The sequence below is a fragment of the Cydia amplana genome, chromosome 3 (assembly GCF_948474715.1).
Source record: "Cydia amplana chromosome 3, ilCydAmpl1.1, whole genome shotgun sequence".
Classification (NCBI taxonomy): domain Eukaryota; kingdom Metazoa; phylum Arthropoda; class Insecta; order Lepidoptera; family Tortricidae; genus Cydia; species Cydia amplana.
The window spans coordinates 3535041-3556311 of record NC_086071.1 but is presented as its reverse complement, the minus strand read 5'-3'; the positions used below and the strand labels follow the sequence as shown (position 1 = coordinate 3556311).

Genomic DNA, 21271 nt, shown 5'->3' with positions numbered 1-21271 from the left:
AACTCACAAAAATATATATAATTATAAATCCACATATTCATAAAACTTTACAAGCCTCAATTAGTACATTTATCATCTTTTTCTTACAAATAGATATAGGTACAGTCAGCTGCAGAGAGAGGGACCCCCCTGCATAGAAGTTTGCACTTTGCATGCAGGGGAGGTACCTTTTCTCTGCAGCTGACTGTACATACATAAGAACATTAAGACAAAGTGAGAGATTGACAAACGATTAATAACCACTTAATTGAGGCTTGTAGCGCGTTTATAAATAACGCCAAAAGTCATCACAATTTTAACCTTCTGTCAAAAAGTCATCCTTGTAATTTCGCTAAACTACGTCTAATTATATACTTATGTGTACTTTACATAATATACATATAAGTAACTAGTATTTAAATAATGGTTAATAAGCAATTGTAAGATTCTTAGGGAACACCAGGGGCTCCCAACCTTTTTTAAGTATTGTCAAAACAGGTCGTATTTTCAATTTTGTGGAGGTATAAAACCGAAAAGCCACGGGATCTCTTGGAAAAGCTTCTCCGGCCAAATTACCCCCCAGCTGTGCGCCTGTTCCCGTTTTTAATGGTTGGGAACTCCTGACGTATAACAGTGCGTACGCGGAATAGTTGAACATTTTAGTATTATTGTCTTTCTAACCACTAGCAAAGAGAATTGAAAGAAATATATTACAGTAGGTAGGACACCTAAACGTGTCTATATTGTCAATATCAGACTAGGTGCTAAAATGTTCAGCGAGTAATGTCTTAGGTACAGTCGGCAAAACTATTAGCTTATCATCCCTGCATATATGCAAATGTATGTATATGTAAACAAACTCACATATGAGCAAATCGTTTTGCCGATTGCCTTCGCGGGGCGGGGCTGTTGTCTGAAACTCAAACACAAACAGCTGTACTGCTCGTATTCTCTACAAGAACTAGTTAATACATACAATACCTGTAGTGTTACTAATGTAAGTATGGAATTGTTTTTAAATACTTAAGTTATCAGGCGGGCCGTATGCTTGTTGGCCACCGATGTGGTATAAAAAAATATTTAATAGGCGCCTGATGTACGTAAAAGTTTGCTTTAAATACCTACTCTCCGTGTTTATAAGCGAAATGCAAAATATTAAAACACCAATTTTAACAGCTGACGGTACGTATTATTTATGCGGTAACTTTCCATTAGGTACCTACTTATTAATAAAATTCTACAAGTCTCAGTTAATTTCTGTTTTACACTTTTCTTACAAATAAATTAGTCAAAAAGACCGATTAAAGGGCGTTGCACCAACCACAATTAACAGACTGATCAACGTCATATAGAAGAGAACTGTGAAAGTTCCCATACAATAAAATCTCGCGAACGCTTTAACGGTGACAGATGTTTTGGTGCAACCGAAGCTAAGACAAGCGATTAATAGCTAATATAATTGAGGGGGTTGTAGTTGTAGCACATTTTATGAAAAACGCCATGTGTGTTGAAGAACTAACGTTTAAATTGTCATGTTTTCCAATCACATACGTACCTATAATATGGCGGCACCGTATAGCAGTTACAGCACCACCTACTTAAGTTGACAAAATTGCGGCATTAATATTTTGCACCACTATACTAGTCTCCATTCCTTTGTCTATGGCTATTCCAAGTGCAGACAGCATGCTTGCCCCAAGTTATGTAAATATACCCTATAATTGGCGTTAATTAGGTTATTTTAAATGTACATACATTTCAGACTGATTTTAGAAGGTTTGAACACTAAGTTCAGACAATTACCTTGTTAGATATGAGTTAATAAAACTACATTAATGAAAATATTATACTTTATTATTCTACTAAAAAAGGTTTACGACTTACTATAATCTATGATATTTATCTATGGGCCAATAGTTGCCTGAGAATAAATATTTTCATTTCATTTTCATAATCCTAATGACAATATTATGTCTAGGCATATTAGAGAAAAAAATTATATTATAATTTGGTACAGTATTGGGTTTGTGGGATTATAAAAGCAAGTGAGAAGCTTACATTTGTTATAACTGATACATTTGGTTACTAAAAGTACCTACTTTCATAGACATTCGATGAAAGCACACAAATTTGCATCCATTGTGCTCGCAGAAAAAAAATGTTTATTGCGATCTCCAATAAGCATTTTTTACTTTAACGAGATGTTCTTGCTTCTTCGGCGGTAAAACTTGCTTACAAGTCTTACGAAATGTATATCTGAAATTAGTTAACAAAAAAAATTATGCAATTATGTACAAAATACATGTATATAAATAAATACAATTTAAAACTAGCAGGTAGTTCGCCCCAAACTGTGAATTTATTTAGCAGATTTTTCGTCTACGTATATTAGGTAGGTATACCTACCTACTTTGAGCAATTTGCTATAACGGCGAAAATCGAAGTTCGTAAATTTATAAACCTACTCCCATCTTAAAGGCCAGTAACGCACTTAACCCCTCTGGTGTTGCAGGTGTCCATGGGCGACGGCAATCGCTTACCATAAGGCGATTCGTTTGCTCGTTTGCCTTCTATCTCTTATATCATTTTGTCACTCTAATTACGCCTTAATTGGAATAAAAGAGAAAGGATGCCCAAAATTTGCGAACTTCGGTGTTCGCGGTTCGCGGTAGGCCCTCTGATTATTTGGATTGCCAACCAGCTTGTCAGGGTCAACCCGAGAGGATAATAAGTTGTGAAGTGGAAGGGAGATTGGTGAATTTCGTCGTGGCTGTCGCGAAGAGTTATGAAACGGTGGCTGACCAAACGCTTAGAAACTTGCAGTCGAGGCCCAATTTTTATCTTGTCCGAGGATTATCACAAATAATTGACTTGATTGAGTAGTGTCCGGCTGTCTGTCTGCCCGGCTGTTCTCAGATCCTCTGCAGGTCGCATTTCTCAACCAGGTTTGATAACGTAACTAGTTTTCATTTGTTGGTTCAGTTATATGTTTTTTTCATCAACCACAAGGGTTTGCGAGGTCTACAGCTCACAGAGCCACTAGTAATTACCGGTGCCACAAAATCTCTCCGGTCAGTATGAGGGCAGATAGCAAGATGAACTCGGCGAGCAGCAGAAACGCCGGCGCAGCCTGCCCAAGGGACAGGGCGCGCGGCGTGTGCCCCGAGCAAGGGGGAATCTGCCCCCCCACGCGGGCTCGGGTTGCCCGCGTATGCCCCCGCTCCAACAGACGCATCATACTGAAAAGGAATGTAATATCAAAACAGATTTAGTTCTGTGATTCGTAAATTGCGCTCTATCAAATGTATTGAACAGCCTTAATTTGCCGCACAAGGTGGCAGACCCAAAGCGTACGGTCCCTACAAGACTAACCTCCATACAAAGAACTGCCTGTACGGGCTATTCTTCTGCCCCATGACGTACACTTGCGACGGCGGCATGATCTGCAGACCCGCCAGCGAGCACAACTCCTTGTCCGCGAACGTTCGCGAGATCACCTGACTCGCCGTGTACGGCTCCGTGTGATACGCACATTCTGCACATTCATTAAATACATTACGTACTATTATTTATTCTGTGACGGCGTGGCTAAGGAATTAGATATAGGTATCAGCTTCCTTGGACCTAACTGACCTAAGCTACGCTAACGCTAACGCTACGGTCAATTATCGTCTAAAGTCCGTCAACCAAATCTTGTCAGTAGTAAAAGGCGGCAAATTTGAAAAATCGCGGGTTAGCAACACTGTGTTCAAATAATTCCAAAACGCGTGTCATCTGTGTTTTATCTGTGGAATGTGGATCGTGAATGACAGCCGTCACCTTATTTGTTTTCATTTGGTTTTCATTCTGAATCGTTTCTGTTTCAAGAGATATTTCTGCTGTCACCATTAAATACCAATACATTAAATAAGAATAAGCAAAGCTAAGGGGCCTACAATGTACAATCATGCTCGTTGATGGTAAACATTACTGAAACAAACAAACAAGTACTGGAAGAACTCTTTCGAACTTTTAAGATTGTGTTCAGTTTTTTTGTTTTAGGGTTAAAAGGCATAAATAAAATTAAAACGTATGCCTAAATCTATCCAACAAGACCATAAATTGTGTCCTGGAAACCGTCCATAGGCCCACATGTCTAATATTTTCAGCAATCGGTTGTGACTATTTACAAAGGTAAACCTTTTAAACAGTATTAAGAGCCTTGATTATATCGCCGTTCTTTCGCAATATCTACCTAATCCATACATGTTTGTTGCAGGATTAAATCTTGCCCAATATAAGGCGTTCGTAGTAGGTAGTATCTCTTCAGACAATACTTACCTATGGCGGTTTATGTACGTGTACAACGCAACCAAGTCGAAAAGTGACCCTTATCTTATTTACCTTTAAATTAAATAAACACCCAAATATCAGTTGTTTTATTTTTAATATGTATATTGTACAATATATACCAATCAAAAAAAATACACAGGTATGTCATATTCATCCAGAACAGTACACTAATTTACATTATCAAGTGGCATATTATATTGTAAATAACAAATATATGCACTATCTAATTATCTGCATTTTGATATGATTTTATTTTAGTAAACTTAGAAGACATAGATAGGGAACAAATAGAATATAAGCACTACGATAGAGAGTTGTTTTTGATATCTTCAAATTTGTTCATCATTTTGATTAACATTGTTTTAACATCGCTTTTAAATTGTCCGTCCATGTTTTAATTTTTTTCAATAAACCGCGAGTGACAATTTGAATTGACGTACGCAGGGCGCGCTCAGCGGAAAAAAAAAATCTTTTGGTTCGATGTACATTGCTGCTTTTCTTAGCGCAATACTGCTCTTTGAGTGTTGCCCTACTTCAGTTTGCTTTACATTGCTACTGACAAGATTTGGTTGACGGACTATATTTACATACTTATCGTTTATAGATGTAAAGCGCTTACTTCCAGTACGCATTAGTTCTATCCCATCCTCAATGTTTTCAAAGAGAGGCAGCGTTCGCTTGGCGTTGGTCACTTTCTTCGCACGCAATTCATCTTCCTTCTCATTCTTGTAACCCATGTAGTAAAAGAATCCGGGGTTCTGCGGAGAATAGGTATTAAAACATTCCAAAGAAAATATGGCATATGTAGGTAGTTGGGTCACATGGAAATTTAGGTACCTTCTTACCTATATCTATTTGTCTTTTTCTGTTTAGGTGTTTCCCGAAGGTCATGTTGTTTTAACATGACCTTCGGGAAACACCTAAATCCCTACAATTAAGCAAAGCAACATTTACCTATATAAAAATTAATTCTAAACCGTTTACTGTGCTGCAAGTATCTAATTCTAAATTCAAGTAAGTAACAAACTGGATTTATTAAGCGATGATAAGTACAAGTAGGTACCTACACTTCATACATTGAATACAAATAGTTAGGTACACGCTCGCAAAATAGAGTTTACTCCATGTAACTCCATTAAAACAATGTACTTAACAAGCCTTTTCTTTCGGGTTGATACTTGATAGGTGTACCTAATGTTGGACCACTCACGTCAAGCCACTGCCGAGTGTATCCAATGTCCTCAAAGACCAGTTCGAAGTCGCTCTTTATCAGGCCATCTAGGGAGTCCAAGCTGGGGGCGGCCGCGCTCAGCAGCCAGGACACAACGCTGCTGGTGTAGTAGTTGTACAGCAGCATGCTGGTGAGCCCGACCACCAGCAGGGCTAGCTTTCGGCCTGGTAACAACTTGGCCTATCAAGTCATTGGTCATCAATGTAGGTACAACTATGTTTGATCAATCGATTGACAAAATTAAAATGGCAGATAAGTATTAGGTAGGTTGGGCCCACAGGTTGGGCCATTTGCTATCTTCTCAGATACATAGTTGGAAGCCTGATATAGGTTATTTTATAACTGGAGCGATGACACTGTGTTGTGTGCAACCCGCCAATTTATATGGTTTAAACAATAATATTTTTTAATGTAGGTAGGTATAGGTATACCTATCTTATCTGACTGATGATAGAATGAGGTGAATAATAAAAATTCTTACTGGAACTATCTTTCTCCGTCTGATGTCCATCGTCGTAATCTGTAAAAAATGTACCTTAGGTCATTACTAAATGATTTATTTAGAAAGTACGTGATTTAATTCTCTTTGGAAAGTACTTAATAAAATATGATTTCAAATGTTTGTAACAATAATTAAATCCTTTTTTACGTCCTGGGTGGCAAACTTGTATAAGGAACTCGTCAAACGTGATTGTTTCATAGTTGTCTGTAAGCAATCCGTAGCTCTATAAAACAGGAAACCGCTTAGAGGATGAGGAAGACCTTGTTGAAACCCGGCCGCGAGCACGCTGAACACGCCGTAGGGGCCGGGCTCCGGGCGGCGCTCCACGGCGGCCGCGGCCCCTAGCACCAGCGCGCACACCACCCCCGCCGCCGCCGCGCACCACCACACCCCCGGAGACATGGGGGTCAGGAACTGGTTCTCGTAGTCGCCGATACCTTTGTCTGATATCGTGTAGTAGAATTTGGTCCTGATATAAGAATTTAATTTACTTCGGGGATTTTATGAATTAGTGGTTCTTAATGAGGTTTCAAATGCTATGTAGATTAAAAGGAAGCTCTTGTTTTGTTAAAAAAAAACTCTTAACGGTCCATATGCATTGTAAAGTATAGTAAGTAAGTAGTAAGTGTTGTGTGTATAGTAGTTTCAGTTAATTTCTTACTCGAGTTCGGTGGCGGAGGGGAAAAACGGGTCCATCCAGTCCAGCCAATTGGAGAACATCCGGGTACACGTCGACGAGATATCCTGTTCGCGCCACAATAACAAGTTCGACATTGCCTGTACATAACATTGTTCCCTGTTTTTATATCATACTCGTAGATATTTAGGCCGCGGACTTTTGTCGCAATGACGTCATAATAGGGTAGTTTGGGGAGTAAATGGAACGGTGTTAATTAATACGGCTGTGTTCATTAAAATTTAATAATCAGGCATTCACGATATCAATTACATATAAGTCAATACAAATAAATCCAAGCAACCTTTATAAATCCTGCTTTGATAACATACTTTTCAAATATGCACCAATAACATCCCATCGAGGTGGATAGAAGCTTTCCTTTTTGAAGTGGATATGTTCTGATAGAAGACGTAGCCTAACCGCGAGTCATTTAAAAAAACTCTTGATCTGTTACGGAGAGTCAGTTAACGAAAGAACAACGTCGATATCGATGTATCAACAATCAATTGACAATTAACTTATAGGTAATTTATACCGTGGATGCCTGATTTTTTAATTTAACAAAGGCGTATTAATTAACACCGCTCCATTAACTCCCCAGACTACCCTATTGTGACGTCATTGCGACAAAAGTCCGGGGTCTGGATATTACATATATTAAAATGACGGTTGGATTGAAAAGTTTAAATTGTAACAGGGTTGAACTTATGTATAAGTATATATAAGTAAGTATTAGCAATAGTAGCTTAGGGAAAAGGTTTCATTTCAAGCACCTACCTAGTTGCAATGCCTATTCTTCATAGAAATTGACACATATAGATAGCTATGGGTTCTATTTTCGCCATTTCGGCTTCGGAATGCCTAATGAATGTTACCTTAGTGGAGTTTCGTTCTGGCGTGCCGATCCAGCGCCCCACAATAGTATAGTTGAAACTGAAAAACAAAACCCTTCATATTTTTAGGCTATGATTATCGCACTCGAGGCCTTGCTACCTACTACCTCGACATCTTGCTGATCTGATGATGAAGCCCGGAGTCTAATAGATGATAATACTATGACTTATTCTGTGCTAATAGTAAAAGTGGTAGGAAGCTCTTCGGAAGCTTGGGCACAAATGAATCATTTTAACACATTCACTGCCAAACTGCCAACGACCCACTAGGTGATCTCTGTTCGTAGGCGCATTTCGCTACATACAGGTTTTCCCATGTTATCGACTACGCTCGTAGCGCGTAGCGGGCGCTGACGTTGAATTGAATGTGATAATTAATACAGTATCTAACTATCTATACCTACTTTGGTTGGAGGCGTAAAGTACAGTCAGTAAAAAAGGTTAATTAGGTAGGTAAGGTACCTAAATAAAATATATATATATATATATATATATATAGTATTCAGTTTTCACAGGAACTTATTATTTTGAAATGCGTAAAATGGCCTAAGTGTTCTGATGTCCTGATCTCCATTTGATCCCCGTTAGGGAGGTCTGGGATTTAGGGTGATACAGTCGCCATCAGTTAAATCTGTTGTAAACTTTATTGCGAGCCGCCGAGGTGCTCAAAAATATCTGAACACGCACTCTAACGCCTTGACAATAGTGGCGTGTTCACCTTGTGAGCACCTTGGCCGCTCCAATATATCTAAATGGCGACTACAAAAATCGCCTTTAGGGGGTAGCCCTTGAGTGGTACTGACCGAAAATTGTGCATTTCTTTAAGCAGATTGAGCAGCTGCGTGGAGATCTTGGTCATGGCGGCCACGCCCACCGTGAACCCGGGCTCGTACAGCATGCCCTCATGGAACACCTTGGAACTGTTGCGTATCTAGGTATAAACATGGCAATGGTTACAAAAATACCTCTTCTGGTCCTGAAAGGTAAGGATAAAGAATGGCTCACGCTAGAAAGGTCCGGGTCTTCGTATTCAATGATAGGTCACGTGGTTTTTTTTTAAACGAAGTATCGGAGGCCTCAGCCCGGACCCGGACCGTTTTAGCGTGAGGCCTCCTTAACACTTTGACTACCGAGAACCCGCCTGGTAGGCACTCGTAATGTTTGCTCAGATGCCGGACAACCCGCCTAGCGGGTGTTTTGTACGCAGATATAGACGACCGGTTTCTGGGGTAGTGCGCCGTTTTTTGCCCGGTTGCGAAAGTGTTAATGATCTCGCCTAATTTCTAGTAGTTCCACATATCTATCTAATACCTTTAAACGAGCAATTCTTGTTTATTTATTTATTTATTTATATATATATATATTTCGGGGATCTCGGAAACGGCTCTAACGATTTAGATGAAATTCGCTATATGGGGGTTTTTGGGGGCGAAAAATCGATCTAGCTAGGTCTTATTTCTGGGAAAACGCGCATTTTCGTTTTAAGTTAAAAGGTAAAACTCCACGTGAAAAAACTTGCGGTCAATAGATAGAATAATAATAACAATATGGAATACTAGCTGTTGCCCGCGACTTCGTACGCGTGGATTTGTATATTGGTGGTTATATATTCTATATTAGCTTAGAACATTATGCAGAAAACGATAGCAGTAGGGACTGCAGTTAATCATTTGTTAATTATTATACACAACCTGGCTACGAAGTTTCAAGCCCCTAACTGAATAAAATTGTTCTCTATATAATCCCTCTCAACCCCCAGCATATTTTCAAGTCCACTATTTAGTAAAACCTACTACCTAACTACCTATTTACGAAGTTTGAAGTTCCTAGCTTTAAATAACATTTGAACTCTCTACCAACTTTCAACCCCTTCTTAAACCTTTTAGGGGATGAATTTTTAAAAAAGCTGAAATTACTTATTATGTATTATAATAATATGCCTTTTTTATACAACGATTAAAGCCCCGCACTCAAAAAAATGTTTGACCTCCATACAAATTTTCAACCCCTTTTTTACCAACTTGAGGGAAGAATTTTCAAAAATGCCGAAATTACTTTTCTTGTATTCTAATAATATGTCTTTATACAAAGATTCAAGTCCCGCACACAAAAATGTTTGATCTCCATACAAACTTTCAACCCCTATTTAAACCTTTTAAGGGATGAATTTTTAAAAACTCTAAAATCACTTTTCTTGTATTCTTATAATATGCCCTTATACGAAGATTCAAATCCCGCACTCAATAAAATATTTGATGTGCATACAAACTTTCAACCCCTTTTTCACCACCTTGGGGGATGAATTTTCAAAAACGCTGAAATCACTTTTCTTGTATTCTAATAATATGCCTTTATACAAAGATTCAAGTCCCGCACTCAAAAAAAATGTTTGATCTCCATACAAACTTTCAACCCCTATTTAACCCTTTCAAGGGATGAATTTTTAAAAACGCTGAAATTACTTTTCTTGTATTCTTATATTATGTCCTTGTACAAAGATTCAAGTCCCGCACTCAAAAAAATATTTGATGTGCATACAAACTTTCAACCCCTTTTTCACCACCTTGAGGGATGAATTTTCCAAAACGCTGAAATTAGTTTTCTTCTCTTTTATTATAATACCTTTTTACGAAGTTTCAAGTTCCTAGCTTAAAATAAAATTTGTACCCTGTACAAACTTTCAACCCCTTTTTAAACCTGTTAGGGGATGAATTTTACAAAACGCTGAAATTACTTGTATTATCTTCTAATAATATCCCCAAATACAAAGATTCAAGTCCCGCGCTCGAAAAAATTTTTGATATCCATACAAACTTTCAACCCCTTTTTCGTCACCTTAGGGGATGAATTTTCAAAAACACTGAAATTAGTTTTCTTGTGTTTAAATTTAATATCTATTTGCAAATTTTCAAGTTCCTACCTTAAAATAAAATTTGCGCCCCAAGACGAACTTTCATCCCCTTTTTAAATCCCTTAGGGGTTTGAACTTCCAAAAACGTTGCAATTACTTTATTTTGTAATCGGCTATTATGCCTTTCTAAGAAGTTTCAAAGCATTTGTTATGGATTCAAACTTTTAACCCCTTTTTAACCCTGTTAGGGGATGAATTTTACAAAACGCTGAAATTACTTTTCCTGTCTTTTAATAATATCCCCAAATACAAAGATTCAAGTCCCGCGTTCGAAAAAATGTTTGATATCCATACAAACTTTCAACCCCTTTTTTACCACTTTACGGGATGAATTTTCAAAAACGCAGAAATTTCTTTTCTTGTATTTTAATAATATATCTTTTTACGAACTGTCAAGTACCTAGCTTAAAATAAAATTTGAACCACATACAAACTTTCAACCTCTTTTTAACCCTGTTAGGGGATGAATTTTACAAAACGCTGAAATTACTTTCCTGTCTTTTCATAATATCCCCAAATACAAAGATTCCAGTCCCGCGCTCGAAAAAACGTTTGATATCCATACAAACGTCAACCCTTTTTTCACCACCTTAGGGGATGAACTTTCAAAAACGCTGAAATTAGTTTTCTTGCATTTTAATAATATATCTTTTTACGAACTTTCAAGTACCTAGCTTAAAATAAAATTTCAACCACATACAAACTTTCAACCTCTTTTTAACCCTGTTAGGGGATGAATTTTACAAAACGCTGAAATTACTTTTCCTGTCTTTTAATAATATCCCCAAATACAAAGATTCCAGTCCCGCGCTCGAAAAAATGTTTGATATCCATACAAACTTTCAACCCTTTTTTCACCACCTTAGGGGATGAATTTTCAAAAACGCTGAAATTAGTTTTCTTGTATTTTAATAATATATCTTTTTACGAACTTTCAAGTACCTAGCTTAAAATAAAATTTGAACCACATACAAACTTTCAACCTCTTTTTAACCCTGTTAGGGGATGAATTTTACAAAAGGCTGAAATTACTTTTCTTGTCTTTTAATAATATCCCCAAATACAAAGATTCAAGTCCCGCGCTAGAAAAAATGTTTGATATCCATACAAACTTTCAACCCTTTTTTCACCATCTTAGGGGATGAATTTTCAAAAACGCTGAAATTAGTTTTCTTGTATTTAAATTTAATATCTATATGCAAAGTTTCAAGTTCCTAGCTTAAAATTAAATTTGCACCCCAAGACGAACTTTCATCCCCTTTTTAACCCCCTTAGGGGTTGAATTTCCAAAAACGTCGCAATTACTTTATTTTGTAATCGGCTATTATGCCTTTCTAAGAAGTTTCAAAGCATTTGTAATAGATTCAATCTTTCAACCCCTTTTTAACCCTGTTAGGGGATGAATTTTCAAAAACGCTGAAATTACTTTTCTTGACTTATAATAATATCCCCACATACAAAGTTTCAAGTCCCACACTCACAAAAATATTTGATCTCCATACAAACTTTCAACCCCTTTTTCACCACCTTAGGGGATGAATTTTCAAAAACGCTGAAATTAGTTTTCTTGTTTTTTAATATAATACATTTTTACAAAGTTTTAAATTCCTAGCTTAAAATAAAACTTGTACCCCATACAACCTTTCATCCCCTTTTTAACCCCCTTAGGGGTTGAATTTTTCAAAATCGCTTCTTATCTCTTGTACACTTTATAAATGCAACCTAGTGTGCAAATTTCAACTTTCTAGCTTTTGTAGTTTCGGCTCTGCGTTGATGAATCAGTCAGTCAGTCAGTCAGTCAGTCAGTCAGGACACTTGCATTTATATATATAGACTAGCTGTTGCCCGCGACTTCGTACGCGTGGATTTGTATATTGGTGGTTATATATTCTACATTAGCTTAGAACATTGTGCAGCAAGAGATTGCGGTAGGACGGTTAATCATTTGTTAATTATTAATATTATACAACGAATGAGACTTTGTCTTTCACAACCTACGAAGTTTCAAGCCCCTAACTGAATAAAATTGTCCTCGTTATAATCCCTCTAAACCCCCTTAGAAGATTTTCATGTCCTCTATTTAATAAAACCTACTACCTAACTACCTATTTACAAAGTTTGAAGTTCCTAGCTTTAAATAAAATTTGAACCCTATACAAACTTTCAACCCCTTTTTAATCATTTTAGGGGATGATTTTTTAAAAGCTGAAATTATTTTTCTTGTATTCTAATAATATGCCTTTATACAACGATTCAAGTCCCGCACTCAAAAAAATGTTTGGCCTCCAAACAAATTTTCAACCCCTTTTTCACCACCTCGGGGGATGAATTATCAAAATCTCTGAAATTAGTTTTCTTCTCTTTTGACAAAATACATTTTTACGAAGTTTCAAGTTTGTAGCTTTAAATAAAATTTAAACCCTATACAAACTTTCACCCTGTTTTAACCCTGTTAGGGGATGAATTTTACAAAACGCTAAAATAACTTTTCCTGTCTTCTAATAATATCCCAAAATAGAAAGATTCAAGTCGCGCATTCGAAAAAATGTTTGATATCCATACAAACTTCCAACCCCTTATTCACCACCTTAGGGGATGAATTTTCAAAAACGCTGAAATTAGTTTTCTTGTATCTTAATTTAATACCTTTTTACAAAGTTTCAAGTTCCATGCTTAAAATAAAATTTGCACCCTAAGACGAAGTTTCATCCTCTTTTAGGGGTTGAATTTCCAAAAACGTAGCAATTACTTTTTTTTGTAATCGGCTATTATGCCTTTCTAAGAAGTTTCAAAGCATTTGTAATGGATTAAAACTTTCAACCCCTTTTTAACCCTGTTGGGGGATGAATTTTACAAAACGCTGAAATTATTTTTCCTGTATTTTAATAATATCCCGAAATACAAAGATTCAAGTCCCACGTTCGAAAAAATGTTTGATATCCATACAAACTTTCAACCCCTTTTTCACCACCTTAGGGGATGAATTTTCAAAAACGCTGAAATTAGTTTTCTTGTATCTTAATTTAATACCTTTTTACAAAGTTTCAAGTTCCATGCTTAAAATAAAATTTGCACCCTAAGACGAAGTTTCATCCTCTTTTAGGGGTTGAATTTCCAAAAACGTAGCAATTACTTTTTTTTGTAATCGGCTATTATGCCTTTCTAAGAAGTTTCAAAGCATTTGTAATGGATATTTCAACCCCTTTTTAACCCTGTTGGGGGATGAATTTTACAAAACGCTGAAATTATTTTTCCTGTATTTTAATAATATCCCGAAATACAAAGATTCAAGTCCCACGTTCGAAAAAATGTTTGATATCCATACAAACTTTCAACCCCCTTTTTACCACCTTAGGAGATGATAATTCAAAAACGCTGAAATTAGTTTTCTTGTATTTTAATAACATATATTTTTACGAAGTTTCAAGTTCTTAATTTAAAATAAAATTTGAACTCCATACAAACTTTCAACCCCCTTTTAAATGAGGGGATGAATTTTACAAAACGCTGAAATAACCTTTCCTGTCTTCTAATAATATCCTCAAATACAAAGATTCAAGTCCCGCACTCTCAAAAATATCTGATCTCCGTACAAAATTTCAACCCCGTTTTTACCACCTCGGGGGATGAAGTTTTAAAAACGCTGAAATTAGTTTTCTTGTTTTTTTTTAATTTAATACCTTTTTACGAAGTTTTAAGGTCCTAGCTTAAAATAAAATTTGCACCCCAGGTCAAAGTTTCATCCCCTTTTTTACCCCCTTAGGGGTTGAATTACCTAAAACGTCGCAATTCCTGTTTTTTGTCATCGGCTATTATGTCTTTCTAAGAAGTTTCAAAGCATTTGTAATGGATTCAAACTTTCAACCCCTTTTTAACCCTGTTAGGGGATGAATTTTCAAAAACGCTGAAATTACTTTTCCCGTCTTATAATAATATCCCCATATACAAAGTTTCAAGTCCAACACTCACAAAAATATTTGATCTCCATACAAACTTTCAACCCCTTTTCACCACCTTGGGGGATGAATTTTCAAAAACGCTGAAATTACTTTTCCCGTCTTATAATAATATCCCCATATACAACGTTTCAAGTCCAACACTCACAAAAATATTTGATCTCCATACAAACTTTCAACCCCTTTTTCACCACCTTGGGGGATGAATTTTCAAAAACGCTGAAATTACTTTTCCCGTCTTATAATAATATCCCCATATACAAAGTTTGAAGTCCAACACTCACAAAAATATTTGATCTCCATACAAATTTTCAACCCCTTTTCACCACCTTGGGGGATGAATTTTCAAAAACGCTGAAATTACTTTTCCCGTCTTATAATAATATCCCCATATACAAAGTTTCAAGTCCAACACTCACAAAAATATTTGATCTCCATACAAACTTTCAACCCCTTTTTCACCACCTTGGGGGATGAATTTTCAAAAACGCTGATATTACTTTTCCCGTCTTATAATAACATCCCCATATACAAAGTTTCAAGTCCAACACTCACAAAAATATTTGATCTCCATACAAACTTTCAACCCCTTATTCACCACCTTGGAGGATGAATTTTCGAAAACGCAGAAATTAGTTTTCTTGTTTTTTAATTTAATACCTTTTTACGAAGTTTCAAGGTCCTAGCTTAAAATAAAATTTGCACCCCAGGACAAAGTTTCATCCCCTTTTTACCCCCTTAGGGGTTGAATTACCTAAAACGTCGCAATTCCTTTTTTTTTGTCATCGGCTATTATGTCTTTCTAAGAAGTTTCAAAGCATTTGTAATGGATTCAAACTTTCAACCCCTTTTTAACCCTGTTAGGGGATGAATTTTCAAAAACGCTGAAATTACTTTTCCCGTCTTATAATAATATCCCCATATACAAAGTTTCAAGTCCAACACTCACAAAAATATTTGATCTCCATACAAACTTTCAACCCCTTTTTCACCACCTTGGGGGATGAATTTTCAAAAACGCTGAAATTACTTTTCCCGTCTTATAATAATATCCCCATATACAAAGTTTCAAGTCCAACACTCACAAAAATATTTGATCTCCATACAAACTTTCAACCCCTTTTTCACCACCTTGGGGGATGAATTTTCAAAAACGCTGAAATTACTTTTCCCGTCTTATAATAATATCCCCATATACAAAGTTTCAAGTCAAGTTTTTTGTCATCGGCTATTATGTCTTTCTAAGAAGTTTCAAAGCATTTGTAATGAATTCAAACTTTCAACCCCTTTTTAACCCTGTTAGGGGATGAATTTTCAAAAACCCTGAAATTACTTTTCCCGTCTTATAATAATATCCCCATATACAAAGTTTCAAGTCCAACACTTACAAAAATATTTGATCTCCATACAAACTTTCAACCCCTTATTCAGCACCTTGGGGGATGAATTTTCGAAAACGCAGAAATTAGTTGTCTTGTTTTTTAATTTAATACCTTTTTACGAAGTTTCAAGGTCCTAGCTTAAAATAAAATTTGCACCCCAGGACAAAGTTTCATCCCCTTTTTACCCCCTTAGGGGTTGAATTACCTAAAACGTCGCAATTCCTTTTTTTTGTCATCGGCTATTATGTCTTTCTAAGAAGTTTCAATGCATTTGTAATGGATTCAAACTTTCAACCCCTTTTGAACCCTGTTAGGGGATGAATTTTCAAAAACGCTGAAATTACTTTTCCCGTCTTATAATAATATCCCCATATACAAAGTTTCAAGTCCAACACTCACAAAAATATTTGATCTCCATACAAACTTTCAACCCCTTTTTCACCACCTTGGGGGATGAATTTTCAAAAACGCTGAAATTACTTTTCCCGTCTTATAATAATATCCCCATATACAAAGTTTCAAGTCCAACACTCACAAAAATATTTGATCTCCATACAAACTTTCAACCCCTTTTTCACCACCTTGGGGGATGAATTTTCAAAAACGCTGAAATTACTTTTCCCGTCTTATAATAATATCCCCATATACAAAGTTTCAAGTCCAACACTCACAAAAATATTTGATCTCCATACAAACTTTCAACCCCTTATTCACCACCTTGGGGGATGAATTTTCGAAAACGCAGAAATTAGTTTTCTTGTTTTTTAATTTAATACCTTTTTACGAAGTTTCAAGGTCCTAGCTTAAAATAAAATTTGCACCCCGGGACAAAGTTTCATCCCCTTTTTACCCCCTTAGGGGTTGAATTACCTAAAACGTCGCAATTCCTTTTTTTTTGTCATCGGCTATTATGTCTTTCTAAGAAGTTTCAAAGCATTTGTAATGGATTCAAACTTTCAACCCCTTTTTAACCCTGTTAGGGGATGAATTTTCAAAAACGCTGAAATTACTTTTCCCGTCTTATAATAATATCCCCATATACAAAGTTTCAAGTCCAACACTCACAAAAATATTTGATCTCCATACAAACTTTCAACCCCTTTTTCACCACCTTGGGGGATGAATTTTCGAAAACGCAGAAATTAGTTTTCTTGTTTTTTAATATAGTACATTTTTACAAAGTTTCAAATTCCTAGCTTAAAATAAAACTTGCACCCCATACAACCTTTCATCCCCTTTTTAACCCCCTTAGGGGTTGAATTTTTCAAAATCGCTTCTTATCTCTTGTACACTTTATAAATTCAACCTAGTGTGCAAATTTCAACTTTCTAGCTTTTGTAGTTTCGGCTCTGCGTTGATGAATCAGTCAGTCAGTCAGTCAGTCAGTCAGTCAGTCAGGACACTTGCATTTATATATATAGATTTAGCTTCTTACCACCGACACGGCGCGCAGCGTTAGATTATGAAAATCCCAGCGATTGTAGTACTTGAAGCCTTGGAATAAAATCTCCAAACCTGCAATTTGTACAGTCAGTATTGTACCTGAGACATCCCGACCTAGATTCGCGTTGTCACATAGAAAATATCGGCATTTGATAAGTCGTAAGTAATATCTATCTATTATGAATCAGTCGAAATTTTTGCTGTGAATTCTGGGCTGGTCACAATAATAGTACTTTGCTCAGTGTGACCTGTTTCATCGCAAGGTATGGATGGGTTGAAAAATTCTTATGCATATCTACCTAAGTATATATCTAGTCTACCTTCAGGTACGTATTTGCCTTACAGTCAAAAGCAGCCAAGGCCCGGGGCTACGGGGCGGCAAACATTAAGGCCGAGGCCGCTAAATCTTCAGGCCATTGTTACCTCTCTTGGAAGTCCAAGCTCCAAGTTCTCTGGTCTCCAGCGCGTTACCCTGCACGCGGCCAAAGTTGAACACATCCGTAAGCTGATAGGTGTCTCCTGTCGTCAAATATGTCAGATACAGTACCCGGCGACAAATATTGCATATCGGCTTGAAGATAGGTTATAAGGAGACATTTTGGCTGTTGAAATATTTCAACCACCGCTAAATATAGAAACGGTAGCCGGAGAAACGGTAGCAACTGTATGATGGTCACGGGCGCAGCATGGTTCCATTTTTATCGCTTGTCACTATGTCCGTCACTTTCGCACTTACATACTTGTTAGAACGTGACAGGCGGCCTAGCTAAGGTGCCAATGGCTTACGCTCCGTAGCGATCGAAACGCAACTGTCACTGTCACACTTATATATGGAAGAGAGATAGAGAGACACAAAAGCGATTCGATGGCGAAGAGATGGCGATTGTCACCTTGGCTAGGCGGTCAGGAATGGTCAAAAGCATGTGACAAGCGATAAAAATGCGACCGTGCTACCAGCCGTAGGCAGGACTCACCGCAATACAAAGCCACTACAACATCAGCGTTCACGCTAAGCTTCAGATCTTGGAAAGTTTCCTCCACGAAACTAGTATTACTGCAGTTGTCGTTCGTAACCAACCAGGAATGCGTGTCATCAAACATTGTTGACTCTGAGGCCTAGAAACAAATGCTCAAATATCGTGTATTTTATATGTTCGTTGTTGTCATGTCGAAATGATTACAAGATGCCGTAGCTAAAGCTCCAAATAGGTATATTATGTAGTTCCCCATTGATCCCCATTTTATATCCATGGGATACGTTAGTTTTCGATTGTCGAATTGGGCCCCAAGATAACAGATACGTAGGTACGAAAAGTCTCTTGAACATTTCCATAAAACGGCCCGGCGCGACGTTTTTAGTTGAAAGAATGTCACATTTGACAATGGCAGATCTGTACCTATCGTATCGCCGTGACATCTTATAATCATTCATTGTTCGAATCGGGCCGTTTGACATCCAAATGACCTCTAAATGATGTAATGTCATTTAACTCATTTATTTAGGCCTTTTCTAAATACGTGACAACCGTCCTTCTGGCTAGGCTCCTGTAATAAGTACCTACGCACGTAGCGCTGTAGCGCTACGGCGTAGCCTGTATAATATAGTCGTAGGCGATAGCATGAGGGTTTTTCCAGGCACCAATTGGCACGACAATATCAGGCGTATTCTGATTTTAATCATGGGGTATGAATTCGTTCTGGATTAGATATGGATCGAATTATGATTAAAATTAGAATACGCCTGTTTGAAACAGCAAAGTGCCGTGACAAGCACTAAGTGTCTGTCTACGGTCTACGGGCGGACTGAGGGCCATTGTGAAACTGACGGTGCCTTTAAGATATAAAGCCTAACCAGAAATATAAGATCATTGTCAAGAGGGCGCTGTTATTTCATGTATGTATAAGATGACAGTTCATTTTTTTAGTATGAATAAATTTGTTCGAGTGAAATTCCGCAACATAGCGCGTGATCATATATTCCTGGTCAGGCTTTACTAATCTATGGCTTTGTTCGCCGCGTAACCTTAAAAAAACCAAACGCTTAGATTTAAATTTCCGATGCGTAAGAGATTGTTATACCTAATTTTGACACGTATCTGAGGTGTGTCTGTCGGTAGCATCGTAGCTCCCAACTGGATGGTCCGATTTGAGCACTCAAAATTTGAGTGCAGTTTTCGGTAAAACGATAGGTATAACTACTTTTATTAATCTAAGAGCATAGCATCGACTTACGTTGTTCAAAATGTCCCGTGTGTTGAGACAATCTCCGTCCAGAAGTACCCCAACGTTCGCGTCGTACTGATACAACAGTCGCATCATATTTATAGGCCCCTGGTCTATCAAGTCTACCGTTGCTCGTATGCCTGCATTCATCAATAGGCGCAATACGGCCCTGATTCCTATAAAAAGTCAAAGTTACAGCGAAAAGTGAACAAAGTAATATTTTACTTACTTTGTCTATAATGCATTGTAACGCATACATGTAGCCCTTACCACATTTGTAGGCATATATGGCGAATATGATATTCAACTCTATTGACAACTATTAAAGTTCAAATTTAAACAAATATTTTTTATTACATGCATTAAGGGGTTAAATAGGTTTTTTTTTTAGTTTTAAGTCGGTTTTCTGTTTATTGTAAAAAGTTTTTATTCTATTAGGTATCTCACCAGCAGCGTCCTTGCACGACAAGTGCGTAACATACTTGACGTGCTTGTGCTGAAAGTAGTCGACGACCATGTTCGGCCAATCCGTCGCGAGACTCGCGACACTCGCCATCAGAAACAACAATCGCCACATCTGAAGATAGTTGTCAAATTACATTAACATTATTTAGCGCTCGGTTTCTTTTTTTTTGTTGGCAGTGGAAATTTTTAATACTTGCCTTACCTTGCTTTTTTGTCAAATAAAGTAGGTAGGTATTTACATTATCTTTAAAACCGAACGACCAATATAAGCAGTATAGGCTGCTAAGTATAATATAGTTAATATTGGCCCCTCCATAGTAAGGCAATTAGAAACAAGGCAATGAAGAAGTCTATAGTTGAGAGTGACCAACTACTATGGAGGGGCCAATAACTATAGCAATCACCCTAGTATACAACCTACTGACAGTGGTGGATCTATCTAGTGACACTGAATACAGCAAACGATGTAGGACATGTAGGATTGTAGGTACATGACTATGAAATATAAAATGAGATCTAGCAATTACTCGTATATTGCAACGTGTTACGTGAAGCCAAGAAAGTAAAATATTACTTTGAGAGCAGGCAGCTCATTATTAGTCAGCACATCATCATTATCCCTGTCTTGGCATTATGCAGAGCCTAAGGTCCGCTAGGCTACATATTCCCAAGAATGTCTATAGGCATTAGTTTCTATGCAAAGCGACTGCTATCTAAGAGAAGCTTATATTGGGATTAGCCCACGCAATCTTCGGTTTGAAAGTCTTTCTCTAACCATCATTAAAGCTGGCTCGTTCGTGCAAATCACTTAGTCATTTAGGTATTTTAACTGCGTATAAATGATAACATAGAAGAAAATAACTAAAATAAAAACTGGCTAAGTGCGAGTCGGACTCGCGCACGAAGGGTTCCGTACCATTACGCAAAAAAACGGCAAAAAATCACGTTTGTTGTATGAGTATTAATTATACCTACTTTTTCTACTCGTCGACTGCAATGCTTGACTTCCTATACCAAAGTGAAATCGCATACTTTTTTCACTATGGGACCCCAACTCAACTATAATATTTATTTTTTGTTGACTCGTAGAAAAAGTATTGTATACAATAGTGATATAATCAAGCTTTTCAATCTCGAACCTTTACTTAGGCAACTCAGCAAGCTTCGTTGCCTAAACACGGTACTCGACTGAAAAGCTCTCTATTATATCACGATTGTATAAAATACTATTTTATAAATATCATGAATTTAAAAATAAGGTAGGTAATTTTCTCA

At 37.1% G+C, this 21271-nt stretch overlaps 1 protein-coding gene across 1 annotated transcript; it reads right to left on the bottom strand.

Annotated features, from left to right (window-relative positions):
- Positions 1 to 2132: 2132 nt before the first annotated feature.
- On the bottom strand, positions 2133 to 20108 carry LOC134662885 (ionotropic receptor 75a-like). The gene is made up of 15 exons (XM_063519195.1): positions 19979 to 20108; positions 19541 to 19707; positions 18283 to 18424; positions 17732 to 17827; positions 17301 to 17380; positions 8420 to 8547; positions 7599 to 7656; positions 6706 to 6821; positions 6305 to 6513; positions 6024 to 6062; positions 5522 to 5706; positions 4931 to 5069; positions 3352 to 3514; positions 3030 to 3218; positions 2133 to 2235 (listed from the first exon to the last, which is right to left on the bottom strand). Exons 1-15 carry the CDS (start codon positions 20106 to 20108, stop codon positions 2142 to 2144), a joined length of 1935 nt encoding a protein of 644 aa, XP_063375265.1. The 3' UTR covers positions 2133 to 2141.
- Between the last annotated feature and the right edge of the window lie 1163 nt (positions 20109 to 21271).